A 19,965-nucleotide genomic window follows, 5' to 3' on the forward strand; every position below is an offset into this window, starting at 1 on the left:
CCAGGTTTTGCTACATCCTGCACCTTGGGATAAACCTTTCAGTGAACCCTGCAATAGGCGCCGCAGAGGCACCCTAATGCACGATTCGGGATATGACACCCCTAGCTCTGATTTAGACCGAGACACGGCTGGGTGTTCCTTTCCGCCCAGAATCACCTAGAGGAAGGAAAACGAGGCCGGATTACTCCATTCAACATAGTTGCTGTGGCCATACGACTGGTGCCCCACAACTTAACGTCTACTGCTGAGCTATCTATTTTGATGGCCGGTGGACCGAGAAGCTTGTTTGACTCTAAGCCCCAACTATGACCCGCGACTCCAGGAGAATGTCTTTCGTCACCTGAAATGCCTTATACCGTGCAATGGCTCGGCTTGTCGCCCCTTGCCACTGATGCGGCGGCCGCCCTCAGACTGACTGGTACAAAGGCTGTGCTTCGTAGCTGGCGCTTCGTTACGCGGAATTAGCCTCTGTTAATCCGATTGCTCGCTGACGTCGCTCTAGCTCGCAGCTTTCCGCGTTACCTCTGCGCGTTCTAGCTCCGACGTCAAGTCATCCTTCAGAATGACTGCACAATAGAAGCTTAGTTGTGTGCAGACGGGCCGAGATGGAGGTGTCGATCCTGGGTACCTTCTACCTGGGGCACCGCAGCCCAGCGCAATGCCTGCAGCTGAGCATGATGGGGATACGCCCTCAGCTGACACGGACATCCCCACCATCTCACCATACCCAGATCTCCGGTTCGCATCACCACTGCAGCTGGGAAAATCCTGCAATTCTGGTCGTCGTCAAGGCCAGCCTCGACATTCCGTTGACCAAGCCCCATCCCAACAACAGACAATTCCGCAATAAGCTCATATGACAGATCAGGCGGACAGGCTGGGCCGCCCAGTCCTTGTGCTATACGCACAGCATCCAGCCCGGTTGCTTCTTGCCGTGTAAGTCACGGAGGGCTCGAATGGCTATTGGCAGATATGCCATGTTCAGGGGTCAAGACCCCAGTATCCACCAGGGATCCTTCACCCGATTCCTCCAACGACCGGTGGGTCGGCCTTCGGTGGTATCCCTCCCTACCCAACCCGTAGGTGCAAGGGTTTATGTGAGAAATAAGCGGCCGCATCGACCTGTACCCTTGCAAGTCGTGTTGACCATGTTCCCCCAAGCCTTGCCCGCACCGCAAGCTGCAGCCGGGTCAGGCAGCACCCATCCAAAAGGGGTTCGGACCCAATGGATATGGAACCACACTGCTGGGTAGACGTCTTGTCTCAGTCCACGCGCCGTGCAGAGTATTATCTGGGTGCTGCCGATTGTAGATCTCGGGACCGACAAGGTCGCATAAGTAGAGCGGCTGCGCAGCGCGGTCGATCACTCAATATGTACCTCTTCTTTTCTGCTCTTTTCAGCGTTGATTCTCGCTCCCTAGGTATCGCAATTTCTCTTCCGTTATATCGGCAACCAGTCGTCAGCCATGGCTTTTGATCTCCCAGTTATCATACTGTACCTGGCTATACCAAGCCTCCTCCTATCTGCAATACAGCAAGTTCTACAATGGAGGAAGAAGAAGGTCTCCCAGGCCAAGTTTCCTGGGCCAAAGCAATTTCCCCTCGTGGGCAGGGTCCATGACCTGCCGAGGTTTTCTATGTGGAAGAAGTTCAAAGAGTGGGCAGACATTCATGGGCCCATCTACCAGACCAGTGTTCCTGGCGCGACTTTCGTCATCATCTCAGATGAGCAGATCGCGGAGGAGCTCCTCATCAGGAGGGGTCACATCTACTCGGGACGGCCGCAGATCAGAGCCCTAATCGGCCACAAAGAGGGCATTGAGTACCTCGCGTTGATGGACCGCCATGGTAAGTCATATCAGTACTGAGCGACGCCTTTGGGCATCAGATCCTACCAGAAACAAGAAAGAAACTGATCGCTCTTGATGCCCACTGTAGATCACTGGCAGAAGCAGCGAAAATGGGTACACGCCGCCATGGCTGAGGCCTACAAGCATCAGTTCTACGGACACATCGAGGCCGAGACTCGGCGGTACCTGATGATGCTCATGTCGGACCCAGTCCGGTTCATGGACCACTCTCGCGAGCACTGCGGGCGCATCATGTCACGGTTGGCGTGGGACGAGGCCTCACAAGGCAAAATGAACGGCGAGAGCGCCGACCGCACGCTGCACAACATGTCGGTCTCGGGACCCATCGTCAACACCATGACACCGCTGTGGCACATTCCAGAGCCATTCAACAAGTGGAAGTCCTATGAGAAGCAGAGGATGGGGACGCAGAAGGCCTGGTGGCTGAATAACTACAAGATCGCAAAGGACAAGTACAAGAACGGCCAGCTGCCCAAGGATACGTGGGCGTACCGCTACATTGAGCAGGTTGAGCGGGAGCAGAAGGGCAGCCTGGACCAGACTGATGATCAAGAAGTATTTGCGGCGTGCACCATCGGGTTCTTCAACCTGGTCGGTGTGGTCACAATTGCAGGGCCGCTGAAATTCTTCCTCATGGCTATGGCACTGCACCCAGAGTGGCAAAAGAAGGCTCAGGAGGAAATCGACCGAGTCTGCGGTGACCGGCTGCCCAATTTCGGGGATTTCGCGGACCTACCCACTGTGAGGGCTGTCCTTAAAGAGACGATAAGATGGCGATCTGGAGTCCCGCTGGGTAAGTTGCTCGCTCGCTCGTTCATGGCTTCTTTGAGTCTCAATTCTTTGCTACCTATATGGCTGACATGATGACTGCATGATCTAGGTGTGCCCCATCAAGCAGAGCGTGATGACGAATACCGCGGCGTCCTGATCAAGAAAGACACAATCATCCTGGCATGTGAATGGTAAGCTTCTCTTGTCCCATGATGCTCTACAGTGCAGCCAACTAGCTCACACATAAAACTTTCGCCAGGGCCATCAACCGCGTCCCCGAGAAATACCCAGACCCAGAGTCCTACCGGCCCGACCGGTGGCTCGACCCGTCCTTCCCGACGTACCAGGAGCCCCTGACAAAGTACCCCAACTTCCGCGACAGCAAGTTCGGGACGCACAGCTTCGGCTGGGGCCGCCGCAAGTGCCTGGGCATGGACATTGTGGACATCGAGCTCTTCGTCACGGGGGCGTCGGTGCTCTGGGCGTTCAACATGGAGCAGATGACGTGCCCGCGCACCGGCGAGAAGGTACCCATCGACTCGCAGGCAACCAACAGCCACGTCATCCTGGAGCCGTCGCCGTTCCAGATGAGGTTTGGCCTGCGCAAGGAGGAGAGGAGGAGGATCGTTGGTGAGGCTTATGGGGAGGTCGCGGCCACCTTGAAGGTCTACTAGATTTAAACGTAGAGATGGTGGTATGGTGATGCTGCCTCTGTGCCGGTCAGACTGATTCTTGTATTTTGGGATTTTGTAATCGGTTCCTCCTGGAGAGTTTTTGCTGGGCGTCCACGATAGATTATCTTGTATTGACACAGCTTTGTCCAAACATTCGCGTCAGTAAACTCGAGTATGCACATGATCAAAGTCTCCAACACCAGCTTGTAGCACCCTGTGTAATGGCGAAGGTGTTAGAGTATCCAGTCCAGATGCCTCAAAATATCACCCACACAATTCACAACCAGAGATGTAATTTGATATTTCCATGTTTAGCATGCCTCTTGAAATTATTCTGGACTATTCGAATGCCTCCCTAGTGAAGAAACCTCATCAGCCGCTCACAGAGTCGTCATCTTCGTAATCTGTATCGTCGAGCCAGTCGTCGGAGACGCTTTTAGGAATCTCATGGATGGATCATCTCCCCTTGGAGCACTGCCTTCCCGTTCTCGGCAAAGCGTAATGATCTCGTTGGGATGGCCGTCTTGGTGTCTGAGTTCTTGCTTAGCAGTTCCGAACGCCGCTCTCTCTCCTTCTCGCCAATTTCTCCAGCAGCCCTTTTACGGAATTGAGTAAGATTTTCCATTCTCATTACAAATCCTCGTCGAGCGATGACCTTTTGCGTGTGCTTTCTCTTAAGAAGATGCGTCTCCCTCGTGTCGCCTCGCAGGGAGGCCTCAACATGGACATGCGAATTCAAATGTGCTCAAGTGGGACCAACGCTTACTTTTTCTGAACGATGCTGAGCAGACACGTTCTAGACGCCGGTATATCCCGGACCTCAACGGAGCATACCAGGGAATGAAGATGAAATACAAGCACAACTGACTCATTGAACGAGCAGGGGCGAACTATCCTTCATGTTCGGCCGGTATGCAGCCGGGATTGATTTGGCGAAGACGACGGCCGTGACTGGTTCTTCTTACGAGACCTCATCAAGTCACCCAGCACCAGAGGTGATTTGCAAAGACTTCCTTGCTGATGTGCCTCAAAAGCAATCCGATGAAGGGTGGACTTAAAAGCCAAAGGGAGTGGTCACAGGTTTTCATCCTCATGCACACCTTGAACAAGACAGGTCAGGAATATTTAGACAAGATTGAATCAGACAAATGCTGCTGGGAACTAGCCATATGACCCTAATATTGGCCCCAGTCTCAAACTTTATCTAGCTAATTCATGCAAGTCAACAAGATTTTCCAGAACCCAGTCAAGCGCTCTGGAGTCACCGCAGGCGTTGGCACGTATTGTACGAGTAGTTGTGCTGTTCGGTTAATATGGGGTGTGTCTGAGTTACGTCCTAGTCGCAGGCTTGTCGGAAATTCTTCCGTTTTTTGCAATCCGTGGGTGACAATATTTCCGTTTACTTTTTTCAAAAAAATATTCTGTAGAAAGAGCGTGGTCTAGGGACAGAGTTGAGAACCAGACAGACGGTGGTACGACACCTTCCTTGTCAAGTCGTGGGAGGATGACTAAGTTCTGCAGCGGACCCCCACAGCTCCAAGAATTGCCAAGCACGGCGCGTTTTTATTCTTGGAGGCGAGCACCTTGATGGTCACCAAACGATGGAGTAGATATCCACAACCTGACCGAGCGGCCATTCAGGACGTCCGTGATTGCGCTTTTTTCGTTATTGGGAGCTGGGCAGGACTAACCACTGACTAGGCGAATGCAGAAGCAAATGTTCCTGGCATGCCCCTCTCTCGTGCCTGTCGCTACATATACTTGCGCGGCTTGCCGCGCAGGCTCCTCACGGTGCTCCTGTTCCCGCTGAGGCTGATAAGAAACTTTTATTTCTGGTGCAGATCCCGTCGACGACTGGACAACTTCACTCGGATTATGGGGAGCAGTAGCTGTGATGCCTCCGGGCAGAAGGCTAGTGGGGTCGCTCAGGTCAAGACGATCTTCCTCGGGGACGAAGCGAAGAGCAAGGAGGAACGAAGACTGGTGCAGAAGTTGGGTAAGAAATACCTTGTCTCATTAGAATCCCTTTCACATGCTAATCAATGATGCAGACTGGGTCATCTTGACATACTGCTGCCTCAGTTCCTTCTTCAACTATCTCGACCGCTCCGCCTTCGCCAACGCCTACGTTGCCGGTCTCAGGGAGGATTTGAACTTGAAAGGAGCCGACTATAACAGTAAGCGAAAATGTTCCGGTTCTTTAGCAGGTTATTAACACACACTAGTTGTACTCTCCATGTTCACAGCCGGCTCCGTCATTGGTCAGATTCCACACGGCATTATCATCCAGAAGTTTCCCCCGCGGATATGGCTACCCTCTATGGTCATTGTCTGGTCCGCCCTCACCATGTCCTGCGCTGCCTGCAAGACCTACGAGCAGCTCTGCGTCGTGCGCTTCTTCCAGGGCTTCGCAGAGGCCAGCACCTACTGTGGTACCATCTACATCATCGGGTCGTGGTATAAGCCTCGCGAGATCGCCAAGCGCACAGCTATCTTCACGGCCTCGGGACAGGCGGGAACGATGTTCGCGGGCATCATGATGACGGCCATATACACGGGCATACAGGACCACAGCGGCCTCAAGGGGTGGCAATGGCTCTTGTAAGCACCATGCTTCTCCTTTCACGGTTCCCCGTCTGTCATGTTTTGGAATGTTCCAGAATACATCACTCTAGAGTCCGTAGCAGGTGATTAACAGGCACTAGTCTCGTCAACGGGATCATCACCATCCCCATCGCCATCGTGGGCTTCTTCTTCTTCCCGGACACGCCCGAGACGACGCAGGCGAGGTGGCTCAGCGCCGGGGAGCGCGAGCTGGCGCTGCAGCGGCTCCCTCCCAAGAGCAAGGACGGCCACAACATCGACCCCTGGTCGCTGGCGAAGCGCGTCTTCGCCAGCCCGGCGCTGTACATCCTGTGCCTGTGGGCCGTCATCACGGGCGCGCTCGAGGCGTACGTCGTGCAGAGCCTGTTCCTGCTGTGGATGAAGTTCCACTCGGACGTCTTCACCCAGGCCCAGATCAACACATACCCGCTCGGCGTGCAGGCCGTGGGGATCGTCTCCAACTTCCTCGCCGCCGTGCATGTCGACGCCACCGGCACGAGGGTGCCGATGGGGGTCCTGGCCTGCCTGCTGCAGCTCGTCGCGGCCGTCATGCTGATGGTGCCGACGCTGCCGTTCGCGGGCACCTTCTTCGCGTACTACCTATCTGGTACGAGCTATATGGTCAACCCGGTGTCCTACGGCTGGGCGAGTATCATCACCCAACGTGGCGGAGATGATGCCGCGCGGTCTGTCATCTTGTATGCTATGAATGCGTGTTCTACCTGCTTGTACACGTTCTGGGGCATCGCTCTGTACCCCGCCTCGGATGCGCCATACTGTAAGCCGTTTCGATTCTCACTGCCTGTATATTCATATCTACATGCATGCGATCAACCGCTAATTGTGTTATTCGACAGGGAAAAAGGGGAATATTGCTATGATAATCGTGGTTGTTGTCATGTTGGGAGGGCTGTTTGCAGTGAATTGGCTCGACAAGCACACGTTGCGCAAATTCCCGTACGGCGACACGGCTGTGCGAGACATTGTGGGAGTCGGCGACAGCGAGGTGGTGGTTGCTCCACAAGCGGGCGCCGAAAGCGAAGAGGATGGAGAGAAAAGGGTAAAAGACAGCTGTTGAGGCTAGTCTTCCTGGCCAAGACTCACTTGTTGGGTGTGATGATCGATTGATGGCATGCCTGGACTGAGTAGTATAGCTGGTGAAGCATACGAGTTGCATTCACCGAGGCTCTAGAGATATATTTGGAACCACGACACAAGGCAGTCTCCGCACCTAGCCTTTGTGGGTGCCGCTCAACCCGTTAGGCCGATTCGTCAATCCTATTTTCTAGCAATATTGTGCCATGTTTAGGGACCTTCGTGCCTTTGAAGCGGGCCGTCGAGCTATTTCTACATACGTGCAGGGAATGCCACAACGTGCGAAGACGCGACAGCATTAACAAAGGTTGCTGCTCATCACACGAGAAATAAAGCTAGACAGCACCGTCGAGTGACTGGTCAAAGGAAGTCGCTGATCATGCAGCGTGCAAAATCATAGATACATATATACGCACATTGCAATATTCTCGAACTTTCGAGTAATTTTTTTTTTTCTTTCTTTCCTTTTTTTTAGGAAATAATAGGAAACCACACTGACACCCACAGAGAGAAGCAAACTTGCAAATAATCAACTCAAGCTCACCACGATGCGTTTATCACTCGATCGTATGGGTCGAAATCGACCTGACTATGCTCGAGGAGCGACACTCTATTGCAGGAGGCACCTGATAGAGCGGGCCCGGAAGTATTATGTCCGCGAGGCGGTGACGAATTATATCCAGCTCAGGCACTGGATAGAAAATATGTACAAAGTGGAGCTGGACGACTTCGGCAACGAAGCCAGGAGGAGGGGTAAATTCGAACCTAATCGGCCATTCGTGACACGCCTATCAGGGGCACCACGCGCTGAGCGCCCGATTCGAGGGTCGCTGCAGCGCCTTGCGGTCGAGAGATTAGCCTTTGCCAGACTGACCAACTCCCGACGCTTCATCCGCACGTTGATGAGGGAAAGGAAGCTGCTGAGCCACAGGCTGGTCAGGATGGAAACCAGCCTGCAGGAGCTTGGTTTTGATGAGCAATGGGACGGGCTCAGAAAAGCGCTACAAGCGGCGATGATACACGGTGTCAATGAGATCAGGGCACACCAAAGAGAAGTCGGGCTGGGGGCAGAGGCGTATGCGATCAAGAGTATAAACCAGAGGAGAAACATGAGGGAGATGCGATCTGACAAGTCGAGCAGCAGCGATGTCGAAAAGAACGATGCCACGAGGGGCAAGCTTGTGTGTGCCGTTTGCCATCCGGAGGCACAGGCGCAGCAGAGCAGCAGACCATGGGCTCCACGATGGTGGATAGCGATGTTGAGGAGTCTTTACCAGAGCAGGGCGGACATCGGTACGGTTGACAGGGCGCTAATAAATGATGCAGAGGCACGGCTATGTGTCGTACGTGGGATAGTGATGGTGGTTATCTTCCGCGACGGCGAGAGACCGCATTTTCTCGTGCTGGATATGGAACTACTCAAAGGGTTCGGTTCCCGCGTTATAACCAGATCGAAGCCCAAGGTCAAGCCCAGCACTGGCCTTAGGGCGAAGACGGAGAAGCAGGCAAGAGCATCATTGAAACGAAAGAGACAGCAGCAAAATGACGGGAACGAACACGAGTTTCCGAAGCGAAGGCGAGGTTCGTCGTTGAGCCTGGGTTGAGTGGGGCAGACACAGTTGATGGAGTACTGCATGTAGGTACCTGTAAGTGTAAAATTCGGGTGGGCCATTCAGTGTCTGGCCTGCTCGAGGGTGGGTTCACCCGTCCATCTTACAGCACAGAAGAGATGGAGCGCCACATTTAAATTTAGTAACGAACGTATAGACCAGATGCACATGTAGACCAGATGCGCTAGATGCACATCGCATTTGAATGAGATTGGGCAAGGACAGTCCTGACAGCTTGCGCCACATCAGACCCTTTCAGACCCTTTCCCTTCCCCCCACTGCGCCCCTCCCCCAGAGGCCCGGCTGCCTCCACCCAAGCTCTGAGCCACAGTGTTACGCTATGACGTCCCTGTTCGTTGCTGGTGCGCCCGGTCGTGCTCCTCCAGTAGCTTGTTCGGGAACGGCGACTGACCAGCCTGACTTTCGCCTCGTCCGCCAGAGCCCAAAAGCCAAGAGATTCTGACGCGTTTCAGTCGCCTGAGAGCCAAGGGCCGACGAGCTTAAATACAATCCAAGAGCAAAGCTCAAGCCTCCGCGCCTCGACGCGGCTTTCTCACATCTGTCCTGAAAGCCAGGCTGACTTGTTGCATCCAAACACTCCGAGCCGCACACCACCACTCCATTCTGCGTATCTGTCTACAACCCCACCGCGTCGTCATGGCCGAAAAGAACCCCTCCGGCGAGCAGAACTTCCCCCCTCCCCCTCCAGGGCCCCCGCCTGGGCATAACGGCCTTGCGATGAACCCAAACGACCATCCTGTCCCAGAGTCAAACTCGGAACTCTACGACAACACTCCTTCTACCCACTCCGAGGCCAAGGCCCAGGCCCAGGCTCATCCTCCGGCCGAGACCCAACAAACTGCCCATCAGGTCCCTCCTCCCGACAGCGACGGCGCCCCCAAGAAGGCAGGATGGGGCTCCCGTTTCAGCGCCTGGGGCGGCAAGGCTGCAACGCCCTTCAACATGCTGGCAAATAAGCTCGGATCCGAGAGTTTCCTGCCTGACACCATGGACAAGGAATGCGAGAAAGCGGCAAGAATCCTGAGGAGCTTCTGCAGTAAGTCGGACCTGGCATATGCCCCACTCCTTTTATAGATCAGGCACTAACACTCCCCCCCAAGAGGATGGCATCTACACCGACGCACAGGCCCCTGAGACCGTCGAGGCCCCCACTACAGACGCTGACGGCAAGCCTATTACTGCTGCGGCGAAGCCCAAGAAGAACCGAACCCTCCTGACCATCCCTTCAAAGGTAATCAACAGGGCGGTTGGCCTGGCCATCTTTACAACCGCTCGTGCGGGATTCCACGTCTCGGGTGCCACCGGCTCGGGTGTCATCGTTGCCCGTCTCCCTGATGGCAGCTGGTCGCCCCCATCGGGCATCCAGGTCCACAGCGTGGGTGCTGGTTTCATGATCGGCCTGGACATCTACGACTGTGTTGTGGTGATCAACACGAGGGAGGCCTTGGAGGCGTTCACAAAGACCAGGATGTCTCTGGGCTCCGACCTTGCAGTCGTCGCGGGTCCTTGGGGCGCAGGCGGCAGCGTTGACTTCGCAGCACCCCAATCGCAGAAGGGCAAGGGCAAGACAGGCGCTGCTCCAGGGTCTCCGGACGCTACCAAGGACGAAGGCAAGCCAGCCACTCCTCCGCCGGCGGCGAGCGAGAAGCACCCCGACAACGCGGACCCAGTCCCAGCGGTGAATGAGCCAGCCGCAGACAAGACGAGTGCCGAGACAGCAGAACGCCCACAGGCCGGCAAGGAGCGCAAGCCTTCCGGTCTCAAGCAGGCTATCAAGCAGCCTACCTACTCCTACGTCAAGTCTCGGGGCTTCTACGCAGGCGTCCAGGTGGACGGCACAATCGTCACCGAGCGCAAAGACGCGAACGCCGCATTCTACGGTGAGCCCGTCGGCGTGCAGAACATTCTGAAGGGTGAAGCACCCTTGGTTCCCGGCAAGGAGAACTGGATCACCGTTGTCAAGCCTCTCTTTGACACCATCAAGGGCGCTGAGGGCTGGAGGGCTCAGGGTGGTAGCCCGCCTGGCCAGCAGTGGGCGAACCAGCAGGGTCCGTCAGACACCTACGGCCACGGCAACGCGCCCCAGGGCTACCCCACCGGCTTCGACCCCGTCTTCGCGTCCGGGGCTGGTGCTGGTGAGAACCCACCGGCCAAGCCGCCCCGCCCCGGTGTCTCCGGCGTCACCGAGGGCGTGCAAGCCCTCGGCCTCGGCGGCTCCTCGCCTGCAGGACCCCCGGGCGGCCCCACCACGACCACCGCCGCTGCTACCGGCTCGACACACGCGGAGAGCACAACACCAGCGGCGCGCTCAAAGGCCGCCGAGGCCGCCGCGGAGGCCGAGGCCGCCCGCGAGCAGGAGCTGCGGGAGAGGAGGGAGCTGGAGCAGGCGAACGCCGCCGCCACCTCGCAGCAGAGGCCGGTGTCCATGGCACCGCCTTACACGGAGACGGCCGGGCCAGGCGAAGCGTCGCACGGAGATGCAGGAGGCGAGCAGCCACCTCCAGCGTATGCGGACGACGGCGTGGCGCGGCCGGGCGTTGGGGACTCGAAGCACCCCGGAGGACCGCCGTCGTGATTGGCATGTCCCGTGAAGAGCATACAGATCTAAATCTCATAGACTGCCGTGACTGTGCTGTGCAATGCAGATAGATAGATGAACGGGAGCCTAGATTGAAGGGTGTTTTTGGACGGCTGGAGCAAGGAGCGCAACACCTGGGCACTTCGGCTGCCGTATTGATGATGATACCTGCTGGGTTGAGAGTGCAATCCAATGAACTACTTACTAGTCTAACGAACTTTAATGACAATGTTTTCCTCCACTGCGCCCGTAACCCTGCCCGCACCATCGTATCTCCCCCCCCCCCCCCCCCGAGATAATTGCTAGACACAACATCCTTTGCATGGATCAATACAATGCATGCACGCGCGTGAGACAAGACCAAGATAACTCGTCGCGTAACCATGCACCCCCCTACCTGGGCTGCAGGGAGAGAGACAAGAGGAAAAGCGCCTAGGAGTCTCGTGTTCCGCAGGGGGGCGTCAGTCCACCAGACGCACCCGCCCGCTAGCCCAAGCAGCAAGCGGGAAAACCAAAGGGAGGGCAGTCAAACCCAGCCATCCGAGACACGCATCCAAACCTAATGGATCGGGATGGGCTGGGCTGGAGCTGGCCCTGGACCCCTCCCCCTCCTCTATTTTGGTTTGCAGCCTTGTGTACCGGTTGGTCGGTCAATTGATTGATTGATCGAGTTGGAAACATGGTCATCATCGCACTGCGTGCAAGTCAAACAAAACATACTCATTCCAGCCAGCAGAAGCCACCCCGCCCAGCCACGGGAAGGGTCTCATCTTTGAGACAAACATGGTGCGCCCACGTGGCGTACGCGTGGAAAGCCGCCGGTGTTGTAATCATCGGACCACGAGCTGGTGGCACCAGGCCATTAGCTACCCGGTGGGGCGTAGATGTGCAACCCAAGGCGTCAAAAAGAAAAGCTCCCATGTTGGTTGGTGCGCCCAGGAAGTCGTGTCCCCATGGCCGTACACTGGATGATGCACGGGGACAGACACACAAGGTTGGAAAGTTGTTTGATCTTGGCTGGATTTCTTCTATAGATATTTACCCCGCCCAAGACTGTGACGATGCTTTCGTCGCATCTCCCGAAAGGTATGTACATCCAACAGAGCTTCTTCAGTAAGCTCCCGGGGTTTCCAGAATCAGTGTGATCCAAATTGTACACACAAGCCTAGCCACAACAGGCATCCGCTGCACCAACCCGCCCCAGAAAGCAAGACCGGACCCAGAGCTCCATCTATCCCAGAACGATCTCCCCTCACCCCTCGTTTATATCGAAAGTGACCAGTGGTATATACAATTCGGCACCGAATGGTGCCTTTGTGTTTGTTGTAGGTCGATGGAAGAAGATGTAAGAAATCTGCCAAACGCCAGGCGGGTGTATCCGAGTTTGCCGCCGTATGCAATGCACATCCGTCTTTCCTCGTAAATGTGTTTTGGTTGATAGTGTGACAAAATAGAATCGATGGTTTGTGGTAGGAGCACACCCGTTGATAATTACGCATTACCATTCGCCATCGTGCATAACATGTGGACGGGCTGACGCGGCCGCCCCGTCCCGTTTCAGGTAGACAACGGTCATGACAGCGAAAAGCGAGGCCCCATAGCCTTTGGTAGCAAGAAGGCGTGGCTGGCTAAAAAAAAAAATGTCGACAGCATAGCAACTGTTCAGGCGCTGTTGGTGTTTCAATCCAAGTTCCTGGTTCCAGCTCTTTGGTGGATTCCACGATTCCTCTGGCTGTCCTTCTGGGCGGTTGCGAAAAGTGACAGGCGAGTGTAGCGGCACGGCTGAGTTGAGCCGACGGCTCGTCCGGCCTGTCGCCGAGGACTCGTCCCAAAGCTGGAGCGACCAAGGTTTCGCGCGCTTCCGCATCTCAGGCGCGCCACAGCGCCGAGACACGACCAAAGCTAAAATGAGCCAGAATGTTGTGATGGTAAAGTCCAGGCACAACCCGAGAAACTCCTGATTGGACGGTCCGGCCGAGCATAACTGACGTAAATGTAATAGTGGGAAAGAAAAAAAGGTCGGCGTTGGTCAGGGATTTCATGGAAGCCAGACGAGCTCGATGACTCCGTCGACCTGGCTCATCGGCCAGCCCTCAGCGTCCACCCACCGAGGGTCCTTTGCTTTCCGAACATAGAACTGTGTGACAGTGCCATCCTCGTTGACGTTTGCCGTCTTGAGGTCCCAAGCAATCTTTTCACCGGTCCTCAGTAGCGACGATCGCTGGGGGCCGAAGGCGTGATCCAGGTTCCAGCCGTGGTCCTCGGGAGCGGGTGTGAAGGTTCGCTCCATCTGGTCCCAGTTGTAGTTGGCACCTTCAGGGTACTGCGCAATGCTGTAGCCAGTGGAGATGACAAAATCATCCTCAGTCATGAAGCGCTGCATGGTGCAGTCCTCACCGCAGAGATGAGCGATCTTGGTGTACTCGAAGGGGTAAGCATAGTGCCAGCCGCCACCGCGGTAGTGGTGCAGGGACAGAGGCTTGATTCCACTCTCATAGAAACCGGATGGATCCTCGTACAGGTCAAGCTGCCACAGGTCGTTCTCAAGAGTCAACCGAACGTCACTGTTCTCGTAGATGCACTTCCGCAGGAGAATGTCTCCCTGGGCGCCCCAGCCGGAATCGGCCTCTTGCAACTTCTGGGGAGTCTTGCATGTCTCGTAAAGCTCGTTGATCATCTGACCGACGGGCAGGGAGATAAAAACACCGGCACCACCGAAGGCCTGGGAGCCATGACGCTGAACCTGATTGACATCCTCGGAGAAGGTGCCAATGTAGAGGGGCCGACTGGCATCAACAGCAGACAGTCGCTTGGTGAGTGATGAGGGAGAGGGGAAGAATGTATCGTCATCGCAGAGAACCAGCCACTTCTTGTTGGGTCGTTCGCGGTGGTTGTAGAGGGTTGGGACGAGGGTCAGGTAGCGGACGGCCATTTCCATGGAGCTGTCAGAGTGGAAGACATCGGCGTCAATTCCAACCTTGTGCAGACGATCCCAGGCGTCATAGAGCTCATCGTCGCTGGCGTCCAGGAGCAGCAGAACCATCTTGCCGCCGTTGGAGTTGCCGTGGTTGTCCGTAAGCCAGTAGCTCCAATCGTTGATGGGGCTCGTCTCGGGCTCGGTGAAACGCTTGTAGGTGGTTGAGACACCGAAGATGAAGTCGGTCAGGTTGGCAGTGTCAGGGGCGGGTGACTTGGTGACGGGCACGACAAGCGGCTCGGGGCACTGCTCGTTCAAGTTCTTCTTGCCCAAGTCGACCGTCTTAGCGGTGTTGGGGAGGAATCGCTGGTCAAGCTTGGTCATGGACTTCCTCTCAATGTCTTGACGCGAAACCTTGACATATCGCTTGAAGTACTCGAACTGCTCGCCGAGCTCGTACCTGTCCTGCAGCTCCTTGAGGTGTTTTGTGTCGTAGTTGCAGTTCATGAGGGCGGAGCTGTTGGAGGGCACGTCCTGCCACCGGCTGTCGTCAACGCCATATGCGTTGGCGGACGAGTCGAGCGGGTGCTGTGTGGTCATGGTCTGCTTGGCGGTGTTCGCAGCCTTCATGACGGCGGAGCGAACATCGTAGGTGTTCTGCTTCATCGTCATAACGAAGAGCAGGAGCACCACGACGGCCAGCAGGATTGCCCTGGAGAATGGGCTCCGCATGTTGAAGAGACGTTGCGGGGGAGGCATCATGGCACCCATGATTTTGAGGTCCTTTGGTGACAGGGAGATTGGTGAGTTCATCCGGTCGACTTTGTGTTCCCGTCTCTGTTTGAGTGTGGTGACGGGAGTTCGGGAATTGGACCAACCCTGGTGTTCCTGTCCTGTTGCTGCTGTCTTTCAAGCCAAGTAAAGCAGTGGCGAAAGAAAGCAAGTCAAGATGGGAGAGGTAGGAGGAGCTATGTCTAAGACCAGTGTTCTAGACGTCGACAAACATCGATCGGGTCGGGGTGGCTCGATCTGTGCTGAAAGGGGGTAGATATCTCTTGAAGTGGTTCGGCGGGTGGTAGTGGTCGAGATGTGGGTTAAGCTAACGAGGGACGGGCGGGCCAAAGCCAGACACAGCCGTGGGGCAAGTCAGGTTTGAGGATCCGCTGATACACGAAACGGGCTGGTCCGAAGGAGGAGGCCCAGAAGGTGCGTCGTTGTGCGAGACGGAAACGACGACGAGGGCGAGGACGCAAGCAGGACGCGTCCGAACAATGAGAGGGGAAAAGATGAAGAGAAGCCTGTCGTCACGAAAACGAGGTTCAGTGACGGGTAAGGGAGCAATAAAGAAAAAGAATAATAGGACAGGTCGGTGGTCGTTGATGTCGGGAAGAAGTGGGCAGGTGTGTGGGATGGAAAGGGGGGATATGGGGGTAGAAAAAGAAGGAACCACTGGGCCTGTCGAAAAAAAGAGCCAGCACCGGCCTGAACAGGTGAAGGTCGGTGTTAAGCGATGGGGGCAGCAGGGCCTTAGTGACCGGGGTGGTCTTGGACTTGGACTGGGACTTGGACCGGGACTGGGACAAGGAAGAAGTGGGTACCCGCCCTGGTACGTACTGCCCAGACTGTGTGTGTACGTATCTTTCCAAGTTGTATCTACTGTGGACTGGGGCAGACTGGCGGACTGGGTAGAGTGAGAGAAAGAGGGAGGTCAAATCCAAAATTTGCTCCGATCCGCCCCAACCAGCCAGCCAGCCCATTTATCAGTCCCAGTCCAGTGCGGTTCTCCAGTGCCCGGTGCAGCATCCAGCCCAATTTGCACATCCAGGAGAGCCCCCCAATCCCGATGTTCAACAGAGACCCAGTCTCACAAGAGATGACCCTGGCGTCATATAGATACGGCACGGTATATGGTAGATAGGATTGTGTGCTATGGACGGCTTGGGGGACGGGGGTTGCAATCGCGGGCGGCAGCAAATGGAAGGGGGGCCTCCACTCGATATGGGGAGTTTCTTAAATTACTGCAATCAACTCCCGGCCCAGGGACCTAGGAGCGCTGCAAATCAGGAAGGCCACGGGCAGGCCAGGACTGGTCGGGGCAGGGGGGAGGCTTGCGATGGCGACAGCAGATGGGACGCGAGGTAAATTGGGTGGTTGCAGCCAGGAAAAGGGGAGACCGACAGGCCCGACAGACCATCAGAAGCCAACAAGCCTGCTGCTACCGTGCTAACCTGCTAGCGGTTGATCCGCAAGATTAGTGGCTGGACGAGCCCTGCCCGCCGCATGGTACGTACCTCCTTGCCGCGGTGTACCTGCGTCAGGGGCTGCGTCCCTCCTCTTTCTCCTCGGGCGCTTTGTGCAACAATTCCCATCGCCGTTTGCAGCCGCCCGCTGGGTGTCTGGGTGTGCATTCGCGGGAAGGAGCCACCAAGACCGACGATGGATGGATCGGTCATGAACGCTTACCTGTACCCAGTTCTAGATCTGAAAATGGTTCCATTGACCACCGGCAGTTGCTCTCAGTCCCGAGCACACCTCACATGGTTTCGATAGTGCGTGTATGCAATCAATGTTTCCACTGTGGTTAGTCCGCGTGCAGAACTCGAACAACGCTCGCTCTTTCCTCCGTGCTGGGGGCGGAGAGAGACACAGCGGCAGCAGCTGCCCTTCCAGAACATAAATTCTACGAGACGTGTACCTGGGTACATGGCAACCAGCCGTCTCCTAGCTGGCACACAGGCAGACAGGGCACGTACGTACCGTCCCTGCCGTGGGACTGTGCCACGGTACAATGTACATTGGGGTACAGTGGGGAGTGAGGTCATCGATCAGCGAGCATTGACAGCCCCGACAATGTTTCTCTCTCGCACGAGGACGAACTGGAGACGAGCTGTGTCGACGATCTTCTGACTGCTCACTGCTGCCCACCCTGCAAGGCCTGCCACCTCAACTGCCTCGCACCGCGTGTGCACTTCCGCTGTCTCCATCCGGCCATCCAGCCATCTCCCTCCCTATCGGCCCTGCTCTGCTGGGCAAGCACGGCAACGCAGCTGGGGCAGTCAGTCAGCCGACCAAGGATAAGAAAGGATACCGCAGTACTGCAATAACAAAAAGGCGGCTCCAAACTGGCCCATCCAACCCCCCCTGACTCAGCATCGCTGCAAATGCTATTCTTATCGACCCCGCCGACGTCCAGAGACAAGCTTTTTTCCCATGAACGGCGACGGCTGTGTTTGTGCAGCCTCGTCGGATGACAGCGCGCGCAGGCGGGCGAAGCCATCGTCACAAACAGCGTACAAATTGCCATGTCCAGCCGCGCGCCGCCGCCCAAGCCGGCTACACGAATGAGGCCGAGGTCTAAGCCGAGGGACTTGTCCAAGCACGCCTTGTTGCCACATGGGAGACCTCACCGAACAGCTTGGAAGTTCAACACGATCGACACGAGTCGCCCGTCGTCGTGGTCGATTCATTCAGTCACCCGGTCGTGGTGTGCCTGACTGCAGTACTGTGTAGAATCACGACTGATCTACAATCTCGGTGACCCTGTCATCTCACCAACCGTATACGTGTATGCATTTGTGTCCTCGCCAGTCTCATGTCCGAGAGAACAGACTCGGCTTCGACTCTTGCGCAGGCATTAGCCTCTTCGGGCAGTGTATGTTGGCCCAGCCGGCCCCGCCAGCCCGAGGCCCACTGTCCACGCACGCTGCACTGGCAGCCATGCAGCCATGTCGGATCGTGATACGGCCTGCCTCCTCCAAAAGTCAAAGCTGTTTCGCCACCCCGATTCGCTCCTGGCCTGGGCGGTGCATCCTTTGAGTGCCAAAGCCTGCCTGCGTACGCAATCGCCTCCCTGCCACCGCTGCACGCCTGCATGCAACTCTGCCATTCGAGAGGCTGGAAAAACACTGGGACAAAGCCAAAGCATTGAAGATCCCCAAAAATACGAGTGGCTAGTACAGTTGCAAAATAGAAACACAAACCACCTGGCTGCACGGCTACCACGGCTGCCTCTTGCCATGACACGAATTCCGTCATCGACCACGCACTCTCCCACTGCACACCCGTCATTATTGGCGCACTGCTTTACCGACCGAACCCGCAGGACCCAGCAGCCAACATCAGTGACAAAGTCAGCGCAACCAACAGCTACAGCACAAAGGCCGGGCAGGTCCAAGCCAGGCCAGTACCAGGCTCAAGTACAGGACACATCGTCATCACGGCCGCAGAATCCTACAATGACAGCCAACAACCGGCACGCTCGATATCTCTAACAAGGGTCCCACAGTGACGTGATATGGCCCTGCCATGGTCCCAGAGGGCCCCAAAGGCCCCAGAAGGCCCAGAGCAGAAGAAGCCCCTCAGTGGCCCATTCGACGACAGTGGGCCGTGTGATCCCTGGCGCGCCAGGCGTGCCAGGCGTGAAGGCCTCTTTTCCCAGACTCTTCTGAGCCCTCGGGGGTTGCAGCAATTCGCCGGCAGAATGGCGACTGGGCAAAGATCAGCAAATCCGAGACACCACTCAAGTTGCGGCTGTCAATTTGGCAAAACTCGAATTGCACTCGGCACTTTTTGAAACTTGACAGCGGTGGCAGACCCTGCCAACCGGCAGCGCATGGCGTGCCCACGGTTCGCTTCAGATTGATCAACAGCTAATACCCTCGACCGCCCAGCCGCCCCTGCCCTGCTTGCCCACCCTGCCGTCCTGCCGGCTTCGGCTGAAAGCTACAGGCGAGTCGCCATCACCTCCGGCCCTCCTGAAGATCGGTAGATCCCCTAGGCCTCGATAGGAAGCAGCGATAAGCTCACGGGACATTGCGAAAAAAGAGCCTCCATGATGCTGGCCAGCCTGACTGCCCGGCCGAGATCGATCAATGTTTCTTCCGCCAGAGGCGGCCGGGAGGCGGTATTGTCGGCAAACGTTCAACTTAAGCTTGTTCTACAATGGTAGATCCGGGCAACTACTCTTTTTCCGCAGCGACGCCTACCCGTACAGTACAAAAGTGTCGTAGTTGCTTGTTCTCACCGCTGTCACTTACGCCACATGAGCTTGACCAACAGAAGACTGCCGATTTCAACACCTTGACAGAGACGCGAAAGCCACGAAGCAAGTTCGGACGCCGTTGCTTCAGGTCGCTAGCGGGTCATGGCCGCTGCACGACGTCGCACTGATGGGCACTAGTCTAGTAATTCCCTTAGGTGAAGCCTGTCAAACAATGGGAACCGGCGACTCAGCCTGCTATCGTGCAACAAAGCTAGCGGGTCCTACAATTGTCGCATTTGCGCTTTTGGTTGAGCGTTGGTGCACACTTGCTCGCCAGTGCCGTAGAGTCTGACAGACAAAGCCATTTCACTGCCTTTCTTGGTTTGTTGAGGTCCGAGGCTGCGTGCGCCATATGCCACTTTGTTGCATCGCGGCCAGCACGGACGACCTGACAATCATTACCACACGCGGATGACCCTCATCTCCGTCTGCGCAGACACAGTGTCTCGGCCCGCGGCAAGCAGGACAATAAGCATTATTGCAGAGCCCATGTGTTGCTGCATAGTCGGTGGTGCTACGATGATCTCTCCTCCACCAGAGTACATGGTAAATTGCGCTCTTGACTCGGATTCCCATTTGCGGGGTTTTCTGGGTGCACATGTCGATGTTGCGGATTCGATCGAGTCGCGCAGTGCAAGTCCAGGGGCTGTTAGCTCGGCAAGAATGCGCTAAAGCTCGGCCTGGCGTCACCACCCAATTAGGCTTAGACTGGTCGGGAGGTTTTTTATAAGTACAACTAAATATACATTCTATTAAATACCCTTATGCAGCCCTTATGTAGCT

At 56.1% G+C, this 19,965-nt stretch overlaps 6 protein-coding genes across 6 annotated transcripts; 4 read left to right on the forward strand and 2 right to left on the reverse strand.

Annotated features, from left to right (window-relative positions):
* Window positions 1–1,466: 1,466 nt before the first annotated feature.
* On the forward strand, window positions 1,467–3,316 carry INS49_011017 (uncharacterized protein; the record flags this gene model as incomplete). Its single annotated transcript, XM_043171738.1, has 4 exons — window positions 1,467–1,848; window positions 1,939–2,664; window positions 2,752–2,833; window positions 2,902–3,316. 4 exons carry the CDS (start codon window positions 1,467–1,469, stop codon window positions 3,314–3,316), a joined length of 1,605 nt encoding a protein of 534 aa, XP_043023483.1.
* Window positions 3,317–5,191: 1,875 nt separating this feature from the next.
* Window positions 5,192–6,998, forward strand: INS49_011018 (uncharacterized protein; the record flags this gene model as incomplete). Its single annotated transcript, XM_043171739.1, has 5 exons — window positions 5,192–5,312; window positions 5,368–5,493; window positions 5,563–5,917; window positions 6,022–6,698; window positions 6,778–6,998. 5 exons carry the CDS (start codon window positions 5,192–5,194, stop codon window positions 6,996–6,998), a joined length of 1,500 nt encoding a protein of 499 aa, XP_043023484.1.
* Window positions 6,999–7,563: 565 nt separating this feature from the next.
* On the forward strand, window positions 7,564–8,619 carry INS49_011019 (uncharacterized protein; the record flags this gene model as incomplete). The annotated part of the gene is made up of 1 exon (XM_043171740.1): window positions 7,564–8,619. One exon carries the CDS (start codon window positions 7,564–7,566, stop codon window positions 8,617–8,619), a length of 1,056 nt encoding a protein of 351 aa, XP_043023485.1.
* Window positions 8,620–9,282: 663 nt separating this feature from the next.
* On the forward strand, window positions 9,283–11,221 carry INS49_011020 (uncharacterized protein; the record flags this gene model as incomplete). The annotated part of the gene is made up of 2 exons (XM_043171741.1): window positions 9,283–9,682; window positions 9,747–11,221. 2 exons carry the CDS (start codon window positions 9,283–9,285, stop codon window positions 11,219–11,221), a joined length of 1,875 nt encoding a protein of 624 aa, XP_043023486.1.
* Window positions 11,222–13,262: 2,041 nt separating this feature from the next.
* INS49_011021 (uncharacterized protein) lies at window positions 13,263–14,954 on the reverse strand (the record flags this gene model as incomplete). Its single annotated transcript, XM_043171742.1, has 1 exon — window positions 13,263–14,954. One exon carries the CDS (start codon window positions 14,952–14,954, stop codon window positions 13,263–13,265), a length of 1,692 nt encoding a protein of 563 aa, XP_043023487.1.
* A 3,454-nt stretch (window positions 14,955–18,408) lies between these two features.
* On the reverse strand, window positions 18,409–19,727 carry INS49_011022 (uncharacterized protein; the record flags this gene model as incomplete). Its single annotated transcript, XM_043171743.1, has 2 exons — window positions 18,409–18,628; window positions 19,585–19,727. The coding sequence occupies 2 exons, from the start codon at window positions 19,725–19,727 to the stop codon at window positions 18,409–18,411; spliced, it is 363 nt and encodes a 120-aa protein (XP_043023488.1).
* Window positions 19,728–19,965: the final 238 nt, after the last annotated feature.

This window comes from Diaporthe citri (assembly GCF_014595645.1).
Source record: "Diaporthe citri strain NFHF-8-4 chromosome Unknown scaffold_5, whole genome shotgun sequence".
Lineage (NCBI taxonomy): Eukaryota > Fungi > Ascomycota > Sordariomycetes > Diaporthales > Diaporthaceae > Diaporthe > Diaporthe citri.